The 18,851-nt window shown below is 55.5% G+C and overlaps 9 protein-coding genes across 9 annotated transcripts; 6 read left to right on the forward strand and 3 right to left on the reverse strand.

The window, feature by feature from the left end:
- Positions 1-783: 783 nt before the first annotated feature.
- On the forward strand, positions 784-3,072 carry PODANS_4_1570 (uncharacterized protein; the record flags this gene model as incomplete). Its single annotated transcript, XM_001903739.1, has 8 exons — positions 784-1,065; positions 1,168-1,244; positions 1,299-1,525; positions 1,593-1,616; positions 1,682-1,753; positions 1,817-2,320; positions 2,390-2,550; positions 2,635-3,072. 8 exons carry the CDS (start codon positions 784-786, stop codon positions 3,070-3,072), a joined length of 1,785 nt encoding a protein of 594 aa, XP_001903774.1.
- A 1,497-nt stretch (positions 3,073-4,569) lies between these two features.
- PODANS_4_1580 (uncharacterized protein) lies at positions 4,570-5,820 on the forward strand (the record flags this gene model as incomplete). The annotated part of the gene is made up of 1 exon (XM_001903740.1): positions 4,570-5,820. One exon carries the CDS (start codon positions 4,570-4,572, stop codon positions 5,818-5,820), a length of 1,251 nt encoding a protein of 416 aa, XP_001903775.1.
- A 159-nt stretch (positions 5,821-5,979) lies between these two features.
- On the reverse strand, positions 5,980-7,233 carry PODANS_4_1590 (uncharacterized protein; the record flags this gene model as incomplete). Its single annotated transcript, XM_001903741.1, has 1 exon — positions 5,980-7,233. One exon carries the CDS (start codon positions 7,231-7,233, stop codon positions 5,980-5,982), a length of 1,254 nt encoding a protein of 417 aa, XP_001903776.1.
- Positions 7,234-7,609: 376 nt separating this feature from the next.
- PODANS_4_1600 (uncharacterized protein) lies at positions 7,610-9,370 on the forward strand (the record flags this gene model as incomplete). Its single annotated transcript, XM_001903742.1, has 1 exon — positions 7,610-9,370. The coding sequence occupies one exon, from the start codon at positions 7,610-7,612 to the stop codon at positions 9,368-9,370; it is 1,761 nt and encodes a 586-aa protein (XP_001903777.1).
- A 150-nt stretch (positions 9,371-9,520) lies between these two features.
- Positions 9,521-12,535, reverse strand: PODANS_4_1610 (uncharacterized protein; the record flags this gene model as incomplete). Its single annotated transcript, XM_001903743.1, has 1 exon — positions 9,521-12,535. One exon carries the CDS (start codon positions 12,533-12,535, stop codon positions 9,521-9,523), a length of 3,015 nt encoding a protein of 1,004 aa, XP_001903778.1.
- Positions 12,536-13,195: 660 nt separating this feature from the next.
- On the forward strand, positions 13,196-14,633 carry PODANS_4_1620 (uncharacterized protein; the record flags this gene model as incomplete). The annotated part of the gene is made up of 3 exons (XM_001903744.1): positions 13,196-13,447; positions 13,517-14,397; positions 14,471-14,633. The coding sequence occupies 3 exons, from the start codon at positions 13,196-13,198 to the stop codon at positions 14,631-14,633; spliced, it is 1,296 nt and encodes a 431-aa protein (XP_001903779.1).
- A 382-nt stretch (positions 14,634-15,015) lies between these two features.
- On the forward strand, positions 15,016-15,628 carry PODANS_4_1625 (uncharacterized protein; the record flags this gene model as incomplete). The annotated part of the gene is made up of 2 exons (XM_001903745.1): positions 15,016-15,288; positions 15,353-15,628. 2 exons carry the CDS (start codon positions 15,016-15,018, stop codon positions 15,626-15,628), a joined length of 549 nt encoding a protein of 182 aa, XP_001903780.1.
- Positions 15,629-15,990: 362 nt separating this feature from the next.
- Positions 15,991-16,578, reverse strand: PODANS_4_1630 (uncharacterized protein; the record flags this gene model as incomplete). Its single annotated transcript, XM_001903746.1, has 1 exon — positions 15,991-16,578. One exon carries the CDS (start codon positions 16,576-16,578, stop codon positions 15,991-15,993), a length of 588 nt encoding a protein of 195 aa, XP_001903781.1.
- A 490-nt stretch (positions 16,579-17,068) lies between these two features.
- Positions 17,069-18,457, forward strand: PODANS_4_1640 (uncharacterized protein; the record flags this gene model as incomplete). Its single annotated transcript, XM_001903747.1, has 1 exon — positions 17,069-18,457. One exon carries the CDS (start codon positions 17,069-17,071, stop codon positions 18,455-18,457), a length of 1,389 nt encoding a protein of 462 aa, XP_001903782.1.
- Between the last annotated feature and the right edge of the window lie 394 nt (positions 18,458-18,851).

Below are 18,851 nucleotides of genomic sequence, written 5' to 3' on the forward strand. Positions count from 1 at the left end.
ACACTAACCACCGAGGAGGGGCCTAGACTCTACCGCATGATGGTTGGCTTATCAGGGTGCCCCGTTGGCGCATCCCAGCCTTACCAGACCAAGGCCATCGCTCTGAAACACACACACCCCTCACCCAAGTACCTTTCCAGGCGATTTTGTACCCTGATAGAAACGCCGTCGGTAGATAGAGTGGGTGGCGCGGTTCAGCACGGTTACCTTGCATTCTCGCTGGTAAGCACCATGCATGGGTAGCGGTCGCTGTAATCGACCACGATGACATCCGATCCAGCAAATACATCGAGAATCGACTGTGCCACTCAGTGGAACAACGCTGAATGAGATTTGAACCGGCAAGAGAATATCACAGTGGGGAAAATGCACGTATTTACTGAACCAGCTCTGCACTTTCTTCCCGACCTGCCGTATGGGGACGGCGTTGGGTGGTAATATGCGAGTTTCACTCTTCAGATGCTGGCTGACTCTCGGCTTCACGCGTTGGAGCGGCGCGGACCGGTAGAATGCGCCACATATCATGCATTCCGACAACCCACCTGCACATTAAGCGCCAGTCAATAGTTTCCAATCAACTACAACCGCAGCTGGTTCCAAGAGGTTCTATCGTAGGGCTTTCAGTCCGAATCTTGGGCAAGCCCCTCCCCCCTTTCTCCCCTCCCCCCCCCTCTCCCTCCTGTTCCTCTTTCACCCTTTGTCATCGGTTGTTTCCCGCATCTTGCAAACAAAACGCCACAAACGCCAAATGCGAACTAGGTTGAGAGTGGCAGCCCCGTCATCATGGAGAAGCAGCATGTCATGGTGGACCCTGAGTATTCCGCCGAGCCACATACCGACCCGTCACTTGACGACAAGTCTCCAGACACGACGACAGTTGATGTCGCCAAGGGGACTTTGGCCAACAATGGCTCCAAGCCACCTTCTTTGGCCGACGAAAACAATCACAACACACCATGGGATGAGAAAAGTCAGTATCTAACAGGCCTCAAGCTTGTTATGGTGGTTTCTTGTATGTGTTTGGCGTGTTTTCTCATGTTGATCGATACAATGGTGGTTAGCACCGTAAGTAAACAACCCCCTTTTTATCACTACTCCACTCTTTGGTCTCCAGGGCAGGGGAAAATAGCTTTTCAGAAACTTACCGGCAGCCACCTACCTATGCAGGCTATACCTCGCATAACAGATGAGTTCAACTCGCTCGCAGACATTGGCTGGTATGCGACGGCGTACCAGTTCGGGAGGTATGTCTCTCTTCAACTATGGACTTGACCTGCTTTGGCTAAACAAGCTCACAGCGCAGCTCCACAGCCTCTGTCAGGCAAAGTGTTTGCACACTTCAACAACAGATTCTCGTTCCTTGCCTTTTTTCTCATCTTTGAGCTTGGATCGGCCCTCTGTGGTGCAGCGGTGTCTTCGACCATGTTGATTGTTGGCCGTGCAATCGCTGGTGTAGGGGCAGCCGGGATCATCAATGGTGCACTGATCATCATCTCTTGTTCCGTTCCCATGGAAAAACGCCCTGGTATGTTGGTCCATTGGGCGGGAGAGAGGGATTGTTTACTAACAACATGTTCTTACCACGTATACAGGCCTCATTGGAATTGTCATGGGATGTACGAGAGCAATCACCCATTCCACATGCGAGTTACCTGAGTACCTAGTCTAATCTTGTCCACAGTCAACCAACTTGGTCTGGTAATCGGACCTCTCATTGGGGGAGCGTTCACCTCTTACTCCACATGGCGATGGTGTCAGTAACAAGCCAACACACAACCTCTCTCGGCACAGGCTGCTAACAAGGGCCTACTGACAGGTTTCTACATCAACCTACCCATCGGCGCCCTGGTTGTTCTCGCGCTGTTCCTCTTCCCCGTTCCCGAACAGAGTGCCAAACCCCCAGCCATGAAGGTGCTTGTCAAGCTTCACAAATATCTCGACCTGGTAGGCTTCTGTCTGTTTGCACCAGCAGTCCTGCAGTTGATCTTGGCACTCAGCTTCGGCGGGGTGACATATCCCTGGAACTCCTCCCAAGTCATCGGGCTCTTCTGTGGCGCGGCGGCAACGTTTCTTGTCTGGCTGTTGTGGAACCGACACAAAGGACCTGACGCGTTACTGCCCCCCGCCATGCTGGCACGCACAGCAGTTTGGACTTCGGGTTTGTACCAGGCCTTTTTGATGGCGGCAGTGTACGGGGCCATATTCTTTCTGCCCATATACTTTCAGGCCATCAACAACGCCTCGCCTCTCCTGAGCGGGGTGTACCTCTTGCCGACCATCTTGCCGCAGCTGCTCATGGCGGCGTCTTCGGGAGCGTTGAGTAAGTAACCATTGCCTTGGCCTGGCTCCCCATGCTCTGGTGTGCGCTGACCTTTTCTCCGCGGTTCAGTCATGGCTATCGGGTACGTGATACCTCTGGCCACAATGTCCACAGTCTTGCTTTCCATAGCCAGTGGGCTGTACTCTCTTCTCAGGCCGGGCAGCCTGACAGGCTGGTGGGTCGGCTTCCAAGTGCTGGCTGGTGTTGGGTCGGGTCTGGGACTGCAAGTGGTTCGTCATCACCCCTCCCCGCAGCTTTGAGTTTGCCTCGCTGATCTCTTGCTAACTGCGTCGATGTGTTGCAATGGAATCCAGGCCATCATCGCGATCCAAGCCGTCGTGACCGGGGAGGAACTCTCCTCGGCGATGGCCTTCATCGTCTTCACCCAATCGCTGGGCCCGGCCATCGTGCTCACACTCTGTCAACTGATCTTCTACTCGAGTCTACGGGTGGAAATCCCCAGGGAGGCGCCCGACGCCGACACGGAAGCGGTCATTGCCGCAGGCGCCACCGGGTTCCGCGCGATAGTACCGCCTGACGTTCTTCCGGGTGTGCTTGAGGCATATGCGAACAGTATTAACAAAGTATTCTACTTGGTTGCCGCCATAGCAGCTTCTTGCGGCTTGGTTCTGTGGGGAATGGGGTGGAAAGATCTACGGAAGAAGCCGGACGGTGATAGTGAGACTGCCGATAAGGAAATGGGAGCTCCTGAGAGCCAGGCTTCAGGGGGTGACAATAAAGGTGTTGAATAGAGAGGTAAGGTAATCAGAGAGCCATCAGGATCGCGCCCAACTTCTGCTTCGCACATTTCTTTCTCAATTGTTTAGCACCTTGTCCAGGTAGCTAGGTGGCTAGGTAGCTATATCGTTTGATCGGCCAGTAGAGAGTACCTACCTTTGATGGTCATGTTAACGGGAACGATTTACCGAGGTAGGTATCCATAACTCTAGGTAATGGTATGGTGTCCATTGATGGTCCGCATATTGCGCTGAACGGCATCACATGGGTGGGATATCTTTTGGCACTTGAGGCAAGATAATGCGGTGTTGAGCGCCCTCTCCGTGCCGTGTAGGAAATAAGGTGAACTTATCACGCGCGGACAATTGTCTCGTTTTGGCAAGTAGTAGTGAAAGGATCGTGTTGCTATTCCCAGATATACCTACGCATTCAGTATTGAGGTGCCTGAAGAAGCATTTAACTCCGGACAGGGCCGTTGGCAATGGCCAACATGGAGTGTGCGGCCTGTGCATTTAAGAGTGCCCAAGGTAGGTATCATTCAACGGTGCCTAGAACACAATAGGCAACCCCGCATTATTACCTACGGGAGTAGCAGACTCGTGGCAGGTTAAGGTGGGAGGGAGCGCGGGTGCCACACCTCGGCTCTTCTTTCGGCGGCGTGCCACACAGCTGGAACACTATAGGGCCCAGATCCGCACATGGATCGAAAGACGTTTTGGACGGCTCGAGTGTATCGTGAGGCGCAATAAATGAGCCCGTAGGTAGGTAGGTAGCATCGACAAGCCAACACACCTACCTCCCGCCAACCCGTGATAGGCAAACCTGGCGACGTCTCATCAAGGTCACAGCCTCCTGAGGGGTATGTTGCAAAGAGCTGATTAATTGGAATATCTTACATGACAGGGCACTATTTCCTCACCATCTCACAGCAGCAGGAGACAGCCGGATCTCTGAGTGCTCGGCGCTTTACCTTATCCAGAGTTCTGCCGCACTGTGCCACCATGGACGCGGCTGGAGACTGCAGACACGTTCAACCTCTGGCTTAAAGTTGCGGCGTGGCCAGCACAGCACCGTGCCACCGAGCTGCTGCTCTTCAATCCCGTGCTTCTTAATTGTATGACAGTAATCCAGTAGTCCGTTCCTCCGAGCAAGCTGATGGCTTTGCCGCACACCCAGCAGTCCCAGCACGCGCCCAACTCGACCATGTTTGCACTCTGGGCAAAAATAGTAGACGCCGTCTCATGAGGCACAGGACGCCGAGGGTAAGGTAGGTAGGTAGGTGTTGTCTCGATTGTTCTCGAGAGTGATCTAGATTCCCACATTGATAATCTCTGTGTCGTCCAAACCTTGCCTCCCACGTTGTGACACTTGTCGCTTTCCAACTTCTTTTTTCATTTTTCATTTTGTATTGTCTGCGTCAGCGTATCGCCATGTCCGACTCCGTCCCAACCGGCCCCCCTCAGTTTCCCCCGCCCATCGACCCGGATGATCCCGGCCGTGGCCCGCTGGTCATGGGCCTCAACTACGGCTTTACCATTGTGGCCATGATGGCCGTCGCCCTCCGCTTCTACGTGCGCAGGAAGGTTGGGAACCGGGCATGGGGGTGGGACGACTGGCTGATGCTGGTCGCCGTCATCTTCCAGGTCGTCTGCGAGTGCCTGTTTGCACTGTCGTTCAAGCACGGCTTCGGCAAACATGACTACAGCATCCAGAAGCCAGACCAGTTTGTCGAGATCATGAAGTGGGCCTGGATTGCCCAGGGGTTCGGCCAGGTCACGTCGATCGTGGCGCGCCTGTCCATCACCATTTCGCTCATCACCCTCTTTGGCGTCCACCGATGGTTCAAGTGGTTCCTGATCGTGCTGACCACAGTGCAAACCATGCTTGGCACCGCCATGCTCGTTCTTTCGTACGCTCAGGTGCGCCCGCTGGAGGCCCTGTGGAATGTCTTTATGGACCCTGCCAAGGTCTGGCGCCTCGACACAAAATACTTTATCAACCTCGGCTACCTCACACAGTCTGTGTACACCTTTTCCGACGTGGCTTATGTCGTCATCCCGGTCGGCATCATCTGGCGGCTCAACATGACACTGCACCGCCGGCTGGGCCTGATCGCCCTCCTGGCCGCCATGCTCTTCACCGCCGCCATGTCCATCCTCAAGACCTACACCATCCACTGGCAGGGAGACCCAACCATCACGGATCCGCTCTACCGCAACAGTTTGCAGGTGCTCTATGCCAACCTCGAGCAGACTAGCGTCATCATCATGGGTTGCGTCCCGTCCCTGCGCGCCATTGTCAACGTTGAATTGCCGTTTGGGCTGTCCCGCCTCGGCCAGTCGGTGGCCAGTTTTCTGGGAAGCCGACGGTCGGCCACAAGCAAGGGCAGCGGCTTGTCCTTTCAGAAAGGGACCGGGAGCGGCGGCAGCGGGGGGGTCAGCTCCAAGCTCAAATCATTTGGCTCGTCGACGGTGGCGTCGAGGTATGATCATGACGCGACATATGCCGGGGGCTTCTACCAGGATCTGGAACTCGGAACGCACAGTCTCGGGAACCATCACAGGTTCGGCACCAAAGTCCCGGTGGTCATGTCTGTCAGCCACAATGTCGGCAGCCCCGGGGCTCCAACGCCCCCTTCCAGCGGAGGGCATCATGGAGGCAGCACCGATCATCTTGTGCCGCCTGGTGGTGGGAACTACGTTGTGCGGACAGATCAGTTTTCGGTTCAGGAGTCATATCAAGGTCCAGGAAAGGCGCAGTGATGGGCACCTCATCTTTATTGAGAGTGCTTACCTACCATGTATCCTTCATGTAGAGCGACCACCCACCTTATCTAAACTATACCAACCCTCTGTTATGAATAATGACCATGTTGTTGAAGCAAGAACCACCTCGTCATGAGCTTGTCTGTGCCAACCGCTTCAAAGCAACCGAACATCCATCACGCTCTCATAACTAGCTTCATTGTACACATATGTCCTGACCAACCGCAGCCCAACCTCCCCAAACAGTCCCTTCCACTGCTCCTCGGACCTCTCGGCACCAGCAAACGCCGCAAGCATCGTGATATCATGAGCTGCCGCGTCCAGCCCTGTGCCGATCGCAGGGGGGATGATCTCGTCAATCAACATGATCGACTCCTCCGTCATCGCGTCCATTGTCTGCTTCAGCAGCAGCTTGACCTTGTGGTCCGGGTGGTTGTGGAACACGCCACGCAAAAAGTAAAACTTGGCCCCCCTGACGGGCTGCGGCTTGAAAAAGTCATGGACCATGTTTTCGACACCGGGCGTCGCAAGGGCGGCCGCGATGGAGTGCGGAAGGTCCTGCAGGATGACCCGGCCGGGGAGGACGTCGGCCGGGAACTTGTCGCGGAACTCGGCGCACTGGTGCCCGATGTTGCCGCCGATGTTGACGTAGAGCGGCCGGTCTGCCGGCCAGGACTCGGGGACTTGCTCGCGGACCGGGTAGACGGAGAGCCAGCCGAGCTCGGGCTCGCGGCGAAAGGCCATGTAGTCGTTGAAGTAGGACATGTTGTCCGGTTTGTCGGCGAACCAAGTGAAGGGGCCCTTGTCGGTCTTGAAGGCATCGTGCCAGGCCGTTTGCGTCTCGTCGCCGGCGTTTCTGTAGCCCGTGCGCTTGAGATGGTCCGGGAGGGCGAAATACTCGGGGCAGCAGGTGTAGAAGTAATGCCTCAGGCCCGATTCGGCCACCTTGGCTGTCATGTTTCTGGAGGCATGGTTTGCCTTGAAAGCGTCCTTTGACACCTGGTCGACGAGTCCGATGGAGGCAAGATAGCGAAGAAGTCGGAGTAGAAGTGCCGCCTCAGCGCCCGTCTTTGCCGCAAGCTCGGCCAAAGTCAGGGACCCTGTGGACCCTGCTTCGGCTTCAACAAGGAGCCGGAAGAGGCCCAGGTCAACGGCCGTGAGGGCAACAGATGTCTGGAGAGAAAGACCTCCAATACGCTGGACTGTGTCATCAGGAGTCTCCAGAGAGTATATGAGCTTGGTCAGAGCAAGAATGATCGGCTGTCGGGCACTGTGGCCTGCCTCGCTGGCGAGCTGTTTGATGTTCTCAATGGCTGCGTCCATTGTTGACTGCTGGTAGGTATCTTGGATGGTTGTTGAGTAGGTAGATGAGAACGTTTGTTGACTTCCATTCTCGAGGTCGTTGGCCATACCTCGGCTTCTTCAACAAACGCATCGAGAGCCTCCCAATGCAACTTTGAATTCATCATGCATGCGCAGGTGATGGTTCACCCGACCAAGGTAGGAGGTATCGGAAGAAACTGACCTTAGGGAGGCTTTCCGGACTGGGATTTCGTAATTGGTTCGGTCTAGGCCAATGCTTCTCCTGTAGGGCTCTACCACGCTATCACTGACTGCGCCGCAAGACCATTGAACAATGAAAGCGTGTCAGCACAAGCGGCACAGTACGGTAACGGGGTGTATGTAACACGAAAGTACCCCGGGTTCCCGGTTGGGACTGGAAGCCCACAAAGCGCCACACCGTGCGGCGTAGCTATTAGCCGAGAATCCGACGTGGGATGCAATCATGTATGTTGTTGGTATCGATTTTGGTTGCGGGTTAGCAACAGGCCAAACTGGAAGAGGGGATAGCATACATACCCTGTGCTCATGGATCCGAAGTAACCCAGACAAGCTCAACATTGAGCTCTCAGCTTGCATTGCGGTCATGATGGTGCCATTTCCAGTATCCTCGCCGGCTACGGTTCTATTCTGCTTGATAACTGTTCTGGTTATCTCACGGGTGGTCTCGAACCGAAAGCTACGAACCAAGCGGGAGAACATCGTGACGATCGGTGTCAACATCAAAAACAACACAAATGGCATCATTAGCCAGACGTCAGCGCTTCTTCGCTCTCTCACTTCAACATCAGAGTGGGCTCGGAATGGATACCAACGCTTTTCAAAGACCCCTATTCAGAGGGCCTTTGCACTACCCAGCATGTGGACGGGATCTGACGTGGTGGTGCTGCCTCCGGCTCTGCTCACATCTGTTCTCAACCGACCAGAGGCCGAGCTTGCCGCACATCACGCCCAGCTCGACACGATTCAGCTGCCGTACATGATGAGCGACTCGGATGTCTACAACAATCCAATCCAGTATGACGTTATCCGCCGGACCATGTCCCGCCAGCATGTTGGTTCACTTGCGGCAACAACGGCAAAGGAGTTGCAGAATGCCTTCTCGACCTACTGGTCCGCTCCAGTCAAGCATGACCGGGACTGGGCAACACTTGACAACTGGGAGGCTTGTGGTAAGGTTTTCACCCGTGTAGCCATGCTATCATTCGTCGGCTCTCCGCTCGGTCATGACGAGAGGTTACTCGACTGGGCCCGCAAATATGCCAGCTCGGTGATTACCGGTACCGCCTTCATCAACTGCCTGCCTCCGGGCTGGATTCGATCAAGTGCAGGGCCCTTGTTTGGGATCCAAGCAAGGTACTACCAGTCTCGCTGCCTCCGAATAATGGTTCCCGTCATACAGGAGAGGGTCTGGAAGCTCCAGAATGGTGCCGGGCAGGACGTGGATGACTTCCTCCAGTCGACCATCCTGCGTTGCTCTCGAACGGGAGATCCCCGGCAGATGGACCCCCAGCGCATCGCTCTTAGGCTCCTCGGCCTGGCTACCATGTCCATCATGGGCATGGTGTACGTTTTCACGCACTGCGTTGCTGATGTGTACGGAATGCCTGACCGCAAGCGAGAAGAGCTGCTCGCCGCGCTCGAGGCGGAATGCAAGCGGGAAGCCAGGCCAGACGAAGGTGTCCCGTTTTCTCTTCTCGACTCAACCTTGAACGAGTCCATGCGTCTCAACAATATCAGCGTCACCAGTTTGGCACGGGATGTGGCCGTTGATAGCCTTCATATCCCGGGTGTTGAAAAGGCGGGTGACGATGCTGGCGGTATTTCCTACACGTTGCCACGCGGTTCCCGCATCGTCTTTCCAACACAGGAGATGCATAGGGATGAGGGGGTGTATGGGCGTAACCCGGAGGAGTTTGATCCCTTCCGGTTCTATCGAGAGTTTCAGACAGAAGGGGGGAGATTCGATGATATGTGTAAGGGTCTGCTGGTGTTTGGGTATGGAAAGCACGCCTGTCCAGGCAGGCACTACGCTATGCAGACGCTGAGGCAGACTCTGGCATATCTGGTGCTCAATTACGATGTTGCGTTGGTTGGTCCAGTTGATGCTGATGGGGGGCATGCCTTGCGAGGGAAGAGGCAAACGCTGTTGAACGTGAACGTGCCCAACGTAGATCTCAAGATCCGCGTCAGGCGCAAGAGATAGACACTTTGCATACCTTACTTTTCCTTCAAAACTGCCAGAAAGCCCCCATGGGATATGAGCGCCTACCTACCTAGACACCCAGGTACTAAACAATGCATCACAAGCCAAACACATAAAAGAGACACTAAGCGTGTGAAAAAGAGACAAAGACTACACCCCCCTCTCCCTCATAGCCCTCACAAACACCTCGGCAAACCCCTCCACAAACTCAGGCCCAATCATGGTGTAGTGCGCCCCCCCAACACCGTGAAACCTCACGCCACCGCCGCCGCCAACTCCCTCACGCAAACAGACAAACTCCCTCCACCCCATCAAATGATCCCTCAACCAAACCTCCCTCGTCTCGGCCACGGCCCTCAGCGGCACAGCATAAAACACATCCATCCCCCCATCAATCTCCCCAGCCTCTGGCTCATAATCCACAGCAATACTCTGCAGCCCATACGCCACATCCGCCCACCGAGCCAAATCCCCCCCGCCCAGCCCCAGCTCCGCCAACCTCCCCCCATCCGCCACATCCAGCACCACCCGCAAAGCCCTGCCCTTGTCCCCCTCCCGCGCCAGCATCCGGTCCAGCTCCTCCGTCTCCTCCTCCCCCGCGACCAGGCCGAGGAAGTAGGCGAGGTTGATCAGGCACCGGTTCCAGTTCAGGTACCTCATCCTCTCCTTGATCCTCGGGGGCAGGTTGAGGACGCCGAGGAACTTGACGCTGTCGCCGGCTTTCTGGAGGAGCTTGGCCATCTCGAAGGCGAACATGGAGCCGTAGGAGTAACCCGCCAGGCAGTACGGCCCTCTGGGTTGGTGGCGTTTGATGGCCGATGCGTAAAAGGTTACGGCTTGGGTGATGGAGGTGAACAACTGGGGGGGGGAGGGTTCGTGATGGGGATTGGGCGGCTCGAAGCCGGGGGCGCGGAGGGCGTAGATTGGTCTTCGGGGGGAGGAGAGGGAAAGGTGGTGGACGAGGGGGATGAACACCAGGACTTCGCCCACGCCGGGGTGGATGAGCCAGAGGGGGGTGGGGGCTTGGTTTTCGGGAGAGGGGGGGTTGGCGGGTGGTGGGCGGAAGATGATGACAGGGTCGTAGTTGGGGAGCGAGGTGGCTGGGTTGGTAAGGGGGGTTGGGATGGGTTGGGGTTTTTTGTTTTGCTGGAGGGCGTCCTCGACTACTGCTGCTAGGGCACGAGCGGTGGGGTTCTTCATGATGGCGATGACGGGTAATGACACGGTGAACCGCTTGTCGAGGGCGTGTTTCAGGCGGATGAGGTCCATGGACGTGAAGCCCAGCTCCCATACAGGAGTATCGAGGTCACATCCGCTCTCCAAATTACCTCGTCGTTCTCTGGTAAAGTCTTGGAGGATGCCGGCCTCCACATCCGTCAGCTTGGAGTTCCTGGGCGTCCCCTTTCTGTTGACACCGTTTACCAGGTCGCGGTGTCGGGCTACATCAACGGCAAAGAGATCTCTCTCAAAGAGAGATCTCATCTTGGCTCGTGAAATCTTTCCCAATGTTGTTGTTGGCAGCAGTTGCATTGATTCAGGGGTCAAGGCAAAGATGAGTGGGCGAGAGGCGGTGGCCAATAGACAGGCTTCCGTTAGGCTTCTGTCAACCTCAGCCATTCGGATGGCAACGTCCTCGGCTTCCCATTCGATTTTGGCCGGCACATAGGCAACCGTCACCTGCTCCGTGTGAGCATTATTGGATGGGAAGACGAAAAGACGCGAGACAACTTCCTTCCCCTGAACAGCCTGTTCGAGGAGCAACTGGATATCGGCGATGGGCGTTTTCACCCCGTTGATGTTGACCAGTTCTTTCACACGTCCTACCAGACATAGGCGGCCATCAGAATCCAACAGAGCGCGGTCCCCGGTGCGGAACCACCCATCCTCCGTAAATGCCTGCTCCGTAGCCGCCGGGTTTCTGTAGTACGATCCAAAGACCATGGTGCCCCGTACCTCGAGATCGCCCGGCTCATTTGGCAGGGCGTTTCTTCTTTGCCGATCCGATTCAGGCCCAGATCCCCAGCTGACTTGGACTCGCATCTCCATGCCACGTATGCATGTGCCGAGTGAGGCAACGGGGTAGCCCCTCTCGAGATCATAGTCTGGACAGCTTGTACTGTAGATGCAGCCAGCGCATGTCTCGGTCATTCCAAACCCGGGGGCTATAACATTCCTGGGCGCGCCGTACCGTTCGAGAAGCGCCGAGGCTTCCACGCATGTCTGCATGTCATTTGCCTCTCCCCCAGACACAAGAAATGCCAAGCTTGAAAGATTCCACTGCTTGGTGTTTTGCTCCGGCTGCCTCTTGCTGGCTGATACGAGACTGGCCAGGAAGAAGTTGGGCGCAAAGGACCGGGAGACACGATGGCGACTCAGAAGGTCCAAGAAGAGAAACGGTGACGATACAACATCGGCAGTTCCGACGTGAACCTGGTCAACGTTTTCCCACAGGGCGTGAATGTGTATCTCAATCAAGGCTCCGACGTGGTCGAGGCCGATCCAATTCAGAAACGGGCGACCGGGCGGAAGAACACATGCCCCTGACTTCCCTGCTACTGATGCCAACACCATGCTGTGAGTCAGACACACGGCTTTGGCGTTGCCCGTGCTCCCCGATGTCAGCATCAGCATGGCCAGGGAGTTTGGATCTCCCTGTGCTCGTGGTAGGCCGTTCCGATCCAATCCATCTTCTTTGTGTCCTTTCCTGCTGCCCTCTTCCAACAGCTCAACAGTCACGATTTCAAGGTCATGATCCACGCCGTCGAAGAGAGAGACATTTCCAGTCCGTGTGATGCAGATCGGAGACTCTAGAAGGTTTGAAAGGCCCTTGATGTGCTTTTTGCGGTAACCTGGGGCATTGCTGAATGGAGTAGAGAGTACGGGGAGCCCTCTGGCCATCCGAACGGACCAAAACCAAAGGATTGTGTCTTGGTGGTTGTCCAGATGAAGCAGGATTGGCTTCTGCTCTCGGAATGATGGGAGAGCACGGACGGCTCGCGAGTTTGAGGTTGCCAGAGCCAGCAGGTGGGCATATGATATGTCCGTCGGAGTGCTGGGGTTTCCCGGGGCGTAGAACAGAAGGCGTTGGCACGGGCTGCTTCTTGCTCGGCTTTGCAAGAGGTCCTCTAGGGTCGCTATTCCGGTGTGATGAGGCGAGGGCTTCATCTTGATGGATGCGCAAAGTGATGGGTAGGCTGGTGGGCGGTATTGTCTTTGCTTTAAAATGTTCTCTAGTCTCTCTTGAGGGTGTGATTAAAGTAGGTAGGTAGCTGTCTCATACCCATACCTAGGTAGGTACCTACTCAACCTACAAGACACCTGCTATCTGGTAAAGAACCCCGAAACGTGAAGCCGCCACGCCTTGGCGAGGTCAGTTTGGCCGAGACCGAAATCAGACGAACCATGGTGAGATCGGCCGAATCGCCAGTTCACCCGCTTTTGCACACACCCCTTTTCACCGTGCTTGTTGTACCCCTCCTCCTTTCCGCATCAACATGCAGCCAGGGCGTAGTACCCCGTTGGGTAAGCCGAAAAGCGATAGTTGGTGATTCGATACGCATGGTGCACCGCTGACATGCATCGGGGCGGCGGTGCCGTCTTACCTTGTTTTCGTGATCAATGGAAAGGCGTTTCGGCTTGGAGCAATATTTCTATATCGGGGTATCATCGTGTGTCCCCAAGACAACAACCGCAAAACGCAGGCAGGTATATGTGCTGACCGACCTTATCCTGGGCGCCATCACCCAGCTGGAGGCTGACTTGCAGGAGTGCATACCTTACCTACCTACCGTTCACTCATCGCTTTCTTTCCCATCTCGTTTCAGTATGCCTGGATCATCAACGCCGTCGTGCTCCAAGCCAAGAATCTTGGAGCTCGCAGATAGAATCAGCCACTCGGCAGCCCACCTGGACAGTATTCTGCGCGCCAAGGATGTTCCCTCACCCTCGTTTGCGGAGGATGCCCCTGCTCCTTACCCGTCAGAAACGGATGATGTTCGGGACGTCATCGTCGACGCTGCCGCCGAGCTGTATGATCTGTTGCTCGAGCCCATGGCCTTGCTCTACAAAAAGACGGGAGTAAGATTCGCACCCCGAACACCCCAAACCATGTCATGAATGGCAGAACTAGACACTGATGCAGAGCAGCACAACAATATGGTGTGCCTCCAGTTCATAACCCGCTTCAGTGTCGCCGACATGGTGCCGGCGGGCGGACAGATCTCCTTTGGTGATATTGCTGCAAAGGTCCCAGGGCTGACTGAATCCATCGTCAGCCGTCTACTGCGACATGCCATGACGATGCACGTGTTCCACGAGCCCCAACCCGGCATGGTCGCCCATACCAAAGCCTCCAAAGCCCTTCAAACCAACCCGGTGTTGAACGCTTGGCTGAGGAACGGAACCCATGAGATGTGGCCGGCTGCGATCAAGATGCTTGACGCCCTAGAAAAGTGGCCCGAGTCCTCAGAGCCGTCAGAGACGGGGTTTGCCCTGGCGAATGGTACAGTTGCCACCGCCTTTGAGATCCTCGGCAGCGACCCCGCCCGGGCCGCCAGGTTCGGTCGCGCCATGAGCATCTACGCCATGAAGCCCGAGTACTCGCCTTCTTACCTGACAGAATACTTCGACTGGGCAAGTCTTGGATCGGCGCGTGTTCTGGCGGTGGCGGGGGCCTCCTATTTCCAAGTCGCTGTTGAACTTGCTCGAAGATTCCCCAACTTGCAGGTCACGGTGCAAGACACGGCACAAGCTCTGCCTGTTCCGGCGGCTGGAGCAGTGCCAGCCGATGTGGAGGAACGGTTGAACGTCGCGGTCGTAGAAGATACCTTTGCTCCCCAGATGTCTAGCACACAGCCAGTTGATATCGTACTGCTCCGTTGGGTGCTGCATATCTGGCCTGACAAGTACTGTGTCCGTCTGCTGAGAGCACAGATCCCTCTGATGCGAACTGGAACAAGGCTTGTCATCCAGGACGTCATCTTTCCGAAGCCAGGAACAGTAGCACAGTGGCGGGAACAGGATTTGAGGTAAGCGATGTCCCATTGTTTGCATGTCCGGTAAAAGAAGCATTCGAGGCTGACCAAAGGCGGCGGTGACCAGGGCGAGCGATGTCCACATGGCCAACCTTTTTAATGGAAAAGAGAGGACAGCCGAGGAGTGGGAGGCACTTGTCGTCGATGCCGATCCGCGATTTGTGGTCTCGCGCGTGGTTGAGCCCAAGGGATCAGCTCTGGGCATCATTGAAGTTGCGTGGCAGGAGTGAATGAGTAGGTAATACCGAGGACATCGATCTCGCACAGTGTCAAGTGTAATAACATTTCAGCTTTGTTGTGTTTGTTGTCCAGTGCCAGGAGCACTGTCAGCCAGGCTGCTTCGCCGCAGGGCCACGTCGCTGACGCCGATCACCCACTCACAGCTGCATGCTGAGCTGCATTTGAATAAATACTGTTCCCCATTTGAGCCAAACATGATCATACTTGTCGACACTATTGATTCTCTCAAGAGGTTGGGGCGATCAGCAACGATCAGGGCGCCACTATCCACGGGCCAAGGGAGTACAAAAGCTCGCCGATTGCCTGTCTCGCCGCAGCCACCAGATCCCACTCTCTTTTGCATCTTCTCCAACACACTTGCGGCTATCCACAATGCAGCTCAAGACACTCTTTTCTCTCGTGGTGCCCCTGCTGGGACTTCAAAGCTCAGTACACAGTCTCAACATTCCACCCGCTCAGGAGCTGCATCTTCGCGACGAGATCAACGCTCAGGGAGGCCAATCGAACCAACTGTACAAGTTTGAGGTTGGAATCTACAAGCGAAACAACGTCACGTGGGACGCCTTCGCCGCCTTTCTCGTCAACTCTCGCTATCCCAAGGTGAAGCCACTTGTGGCCAAGCATGGCGTTGCTGTTTGGACCGAGGTGAGATAGATACCTAGGTAAAATATACCACCATCGAATCAGCGGCCTAACATCTCCACCGTAGACCTTGACGCCACCTTCAGCACGAGCCATTGCCGCAGGCGCCATCCCTCCCGGCTGGACGGTGCCGCAGTATGACTCCATCTCGACTTACTACGTCAGCGATCCCTCTGTTCTCGGCGCCTTGACCACTGACCCAGCCTGGATTGCGTTGGAGATCGCTGCCGCGGGGTATGTGGATGGGTCGAGAGGAACGCTTCTGGCCGGTTTCGAGACTGTCAAGTACGAGAAGCCGAAGAAGGGAGGCAAAGGCAAGAAGAGAGACTGTTTGCTAGATTAGGTGTGGTTTGAAGTATGTTCGAGTGCTTTCATGCCTGCGGTACTTACCTCTACATGTAGTTACTTCCTAAAATACACACATTGTTAATGGGGCATGGAGAGGGGTTGTACCTTGCCCGAAATCAGGAGAAACAAACACCATGTTGGCGGATATACTTTCATCAGTTTGATGTGGGTACCTTTAGAACATTTATTATCACATGTCGTACCACACAAAGCCTCGCTTTACCCTCCAACAAGCGCCCTCAAACTTAGCTACCTACATCAACCCATGCAACTGATCACCAAGAACCACCCTCCCCTCCCGTCAGCATCACAACCCCGTACAAACCCACCGCCATAACCAAAATCACCCCCCCAGTTTCAAACCAACCACCCCATCACCATCCCCAACCCGGCACCCAGCAAACCCCCATCCATTCCCCCTCTCCTTCCATTCTCCCCAACCCCAGCGCTGCTGGTACTACTACTCACGACATTGTCCGGCCTCGGCGTCGGCCGTTCAGTAGGCAGCCCAGTCTCAAAGGTGTAGCTCGTCAACGGTGTCACGGTGATACTGCACGAGCTCCCACTCGGCACCCCCTCCAGACTGCATCCGAGCGATACGACATCCGACTCGATCGAGCTTATCACCGAAATGAACGTCTCCAGTGCGAAGGGCTCCTCTGTGGTTTGTAGGAGGGGGTCGTCACACGCGTAGGGAATGTCAGAGTTTGAGTTCTCTTGACAGGTTTGGCCGGTTAGACAGCACCATGTTGAGTCGCACGGGACTGGGCAGAGGAGGGACGGTCCGTCCTGGCGCCGGAGGGGTTTGGCAGGGTTTAAGGCGATGGTTTGGGTGGTAAGGGATAGGAAGAGAAAGGTTGAGAGCTTCATTTTCGGTTCCGAGGCGGATTGATTGTCGGTGGGAGGCTGCAAACCGGGAAAGGCGAAACGATGGATGAGTGCCATTTTCGAATGAGGGGAATTAGGTACCTATATATGTGCCTTCTGGGACTTTGCCACTCAGCAGGTATCGTCAAAAGCTGCCCGCTATCAGCGATCGTGCGATTGCATACACCTTGAGTTGGTGTAACCGTCGATCCGACCCCGCCTGCGATAGACCGAGTTTCCTGTTCGAAACACCACCTCCGGATAGCTCAAGTCGATCAAAGTTCACGAGAAGGTGGCGTTCGATATAGGGGCTGATATCTGAAATGCTTATTATGTGACAGGTGCTATCATGGCGAGATTGCAACGTGGTGGCTGAAGCTGGACCACCATCATGAAGTGGGTGTGAAGAAGCGTGGGGAGCTGCCTGACGTGTGCTGGCGACTAATAGAGACAGGAATCCAAGGCCGTGAGTTAAAATAGCTGGTTATAAAGTGGCTCTTCTCTGGATGGAGCCAAGGTCGAGGCTTTTGCTTGGGTTGGTCGTGTGGTGTCAAGTCCGCGATCGACCATGCGGCGAGCAAGTCGAGCTCCAGATCGACCTGGAGCAAATGCCCGAGATGCTCCAGTTTTACTCCAAGACCTCTTACCTCATGCTTCAGCTGCCACCCCGTATTCCCCCAACATTGACTCAAATCATCACAACGACCCATTACCACCATCTCCATTAATCCCAAACACCACGAGCAACATCCCGACCTCCCCACCAAACATTCAACATAATCCAGCGGCACCAACAACACCAGTCCCACCACCGACAACCCCTCCTCAACCACCTCTCACCAACTCCGCAACCCCTCAAACTCCCGTCACTTCCCCAATCTCAACCATTCCCAACCAGCAACCATCCAACCCATCTTCCACCACCTTCACTCCTTCCTCCCCAACCCTCTCAACCCGTCTCACCAAACTCCTCACTCGGCTATCAACCCTCCCAACACCCCCCGTCATCACCCACCTCCATAAACACCTCAAAGCCCCCACCATCCTCCTCATCACCCTCCTCCTCTTCATCTTCGTCACCCTCATCTCCTGGCAAGCCCACAACCTCGACTGGCCCCTCGCCAGAATCCCGATCCCCTCCGGCATTCTCCTCCTGACAATAGTAGCCAAGTTCACAGACTGGGCACTCGCCGGCGTAACCGACGACGCCTGGGAACGACTGCAATGGGGTCCATTACTGCAGCAAGGCCGAGGGAACATGTTGACGTTCCTGGTGATGGGTTCCGGGTTCGGGAGCTGGTGGAGGGTGTTATTTTCTTCTGGGGTGCAGCCGGGAGAGGAGACGAAGTTGATGAGGCTGAGGAGGTTAGTCAGGACGAAATGGAAATGGCGGCCTCGATTCAGCGCTCGGTTCTGGAGTTTCATCCGCATCTTCGTTTGGTTGTTTGTCCAATTCCCAGGCTTGATTCTCATGGCCATGATCGAGAACAAAGACTCCTTCCGCCCAACAGCATGGGCAGACGTCACCGGTGGGTTGGGGGCGTTCAACGTGAGCGCGGGTTGGTTCCAGCCTGGTGACCCATCCACTTATCGACAGGTTTTTGGTATCCTTCAAGACCCAACCATCACGGTGACTACCACGCCAATAGGTGAGGAATGTAGTCGGGAGGATAGCTGTCAGTCGTACATCTTGTCCGGGGGGACAACCCTTGTTCAGCCTTGGGCTTTTGTACCGCGGCAATTGACTGACAACCACGCCTATGTAATTGAGAACGCGCCGGCGTATCAAATCGATGGCTGGGAGACCTCGTTCAACCATTCGTTGCCGTATGCCTCCTGGACTGACGACCAGTGTCGGGTGTTCACCTCTCAAAGCCCGCTGGGTGCGGTTGATGGCTCGCTTCAAATTTGTGTGAAGAACGATGGAGATGATGGACGGTTGTTGGCAGGTGAGTAGCTCCGGGTTTCCCAAAGTCTTCAGCGCGTCGGCATGCTAACGTTTATTCCCGTCCTCAAGGCATCCGAGAATGTGGTAGCAACGTGGACAAGACCGGCAATTGCACCCTTGATCCGGCCTATCCAGGGTGGGATTCCTTCCCGGCCTTTTCATCTGTCATCGAACTGTATCGACTGAACGTAGACCTTGTGACAGACCGTCACACCCAGACCATCATCGAGCTGTCCAACCAAGCTAGTCCAATCAAGCAGATAATCGCCCCTGAAGACTTCCTCGACGCATTCGCCCTCCTTCTCTGCCCCTTCCCCACAAATTCGACCCAAATCTCCCGATGGTGCGCCCCCAACGCCGTGAACCAACAGCTCACAGCTTCGCTCGCGTGGAGAATCCAACT

This window comes from Podospora anserina, chromosome 4 (genome assembly GCF_000226545.1).
Source record: "Podospora anserina S mat+ genomic DNA chromosome 4, supercontig 1".
In the NCBI taxonomy this organism is placed as follows: Eukaryota; Fungi; Ascomycota; class Sordariomycetes; order Sordariales; family Podosporaceae; genus Podospora; species Podospora anserina.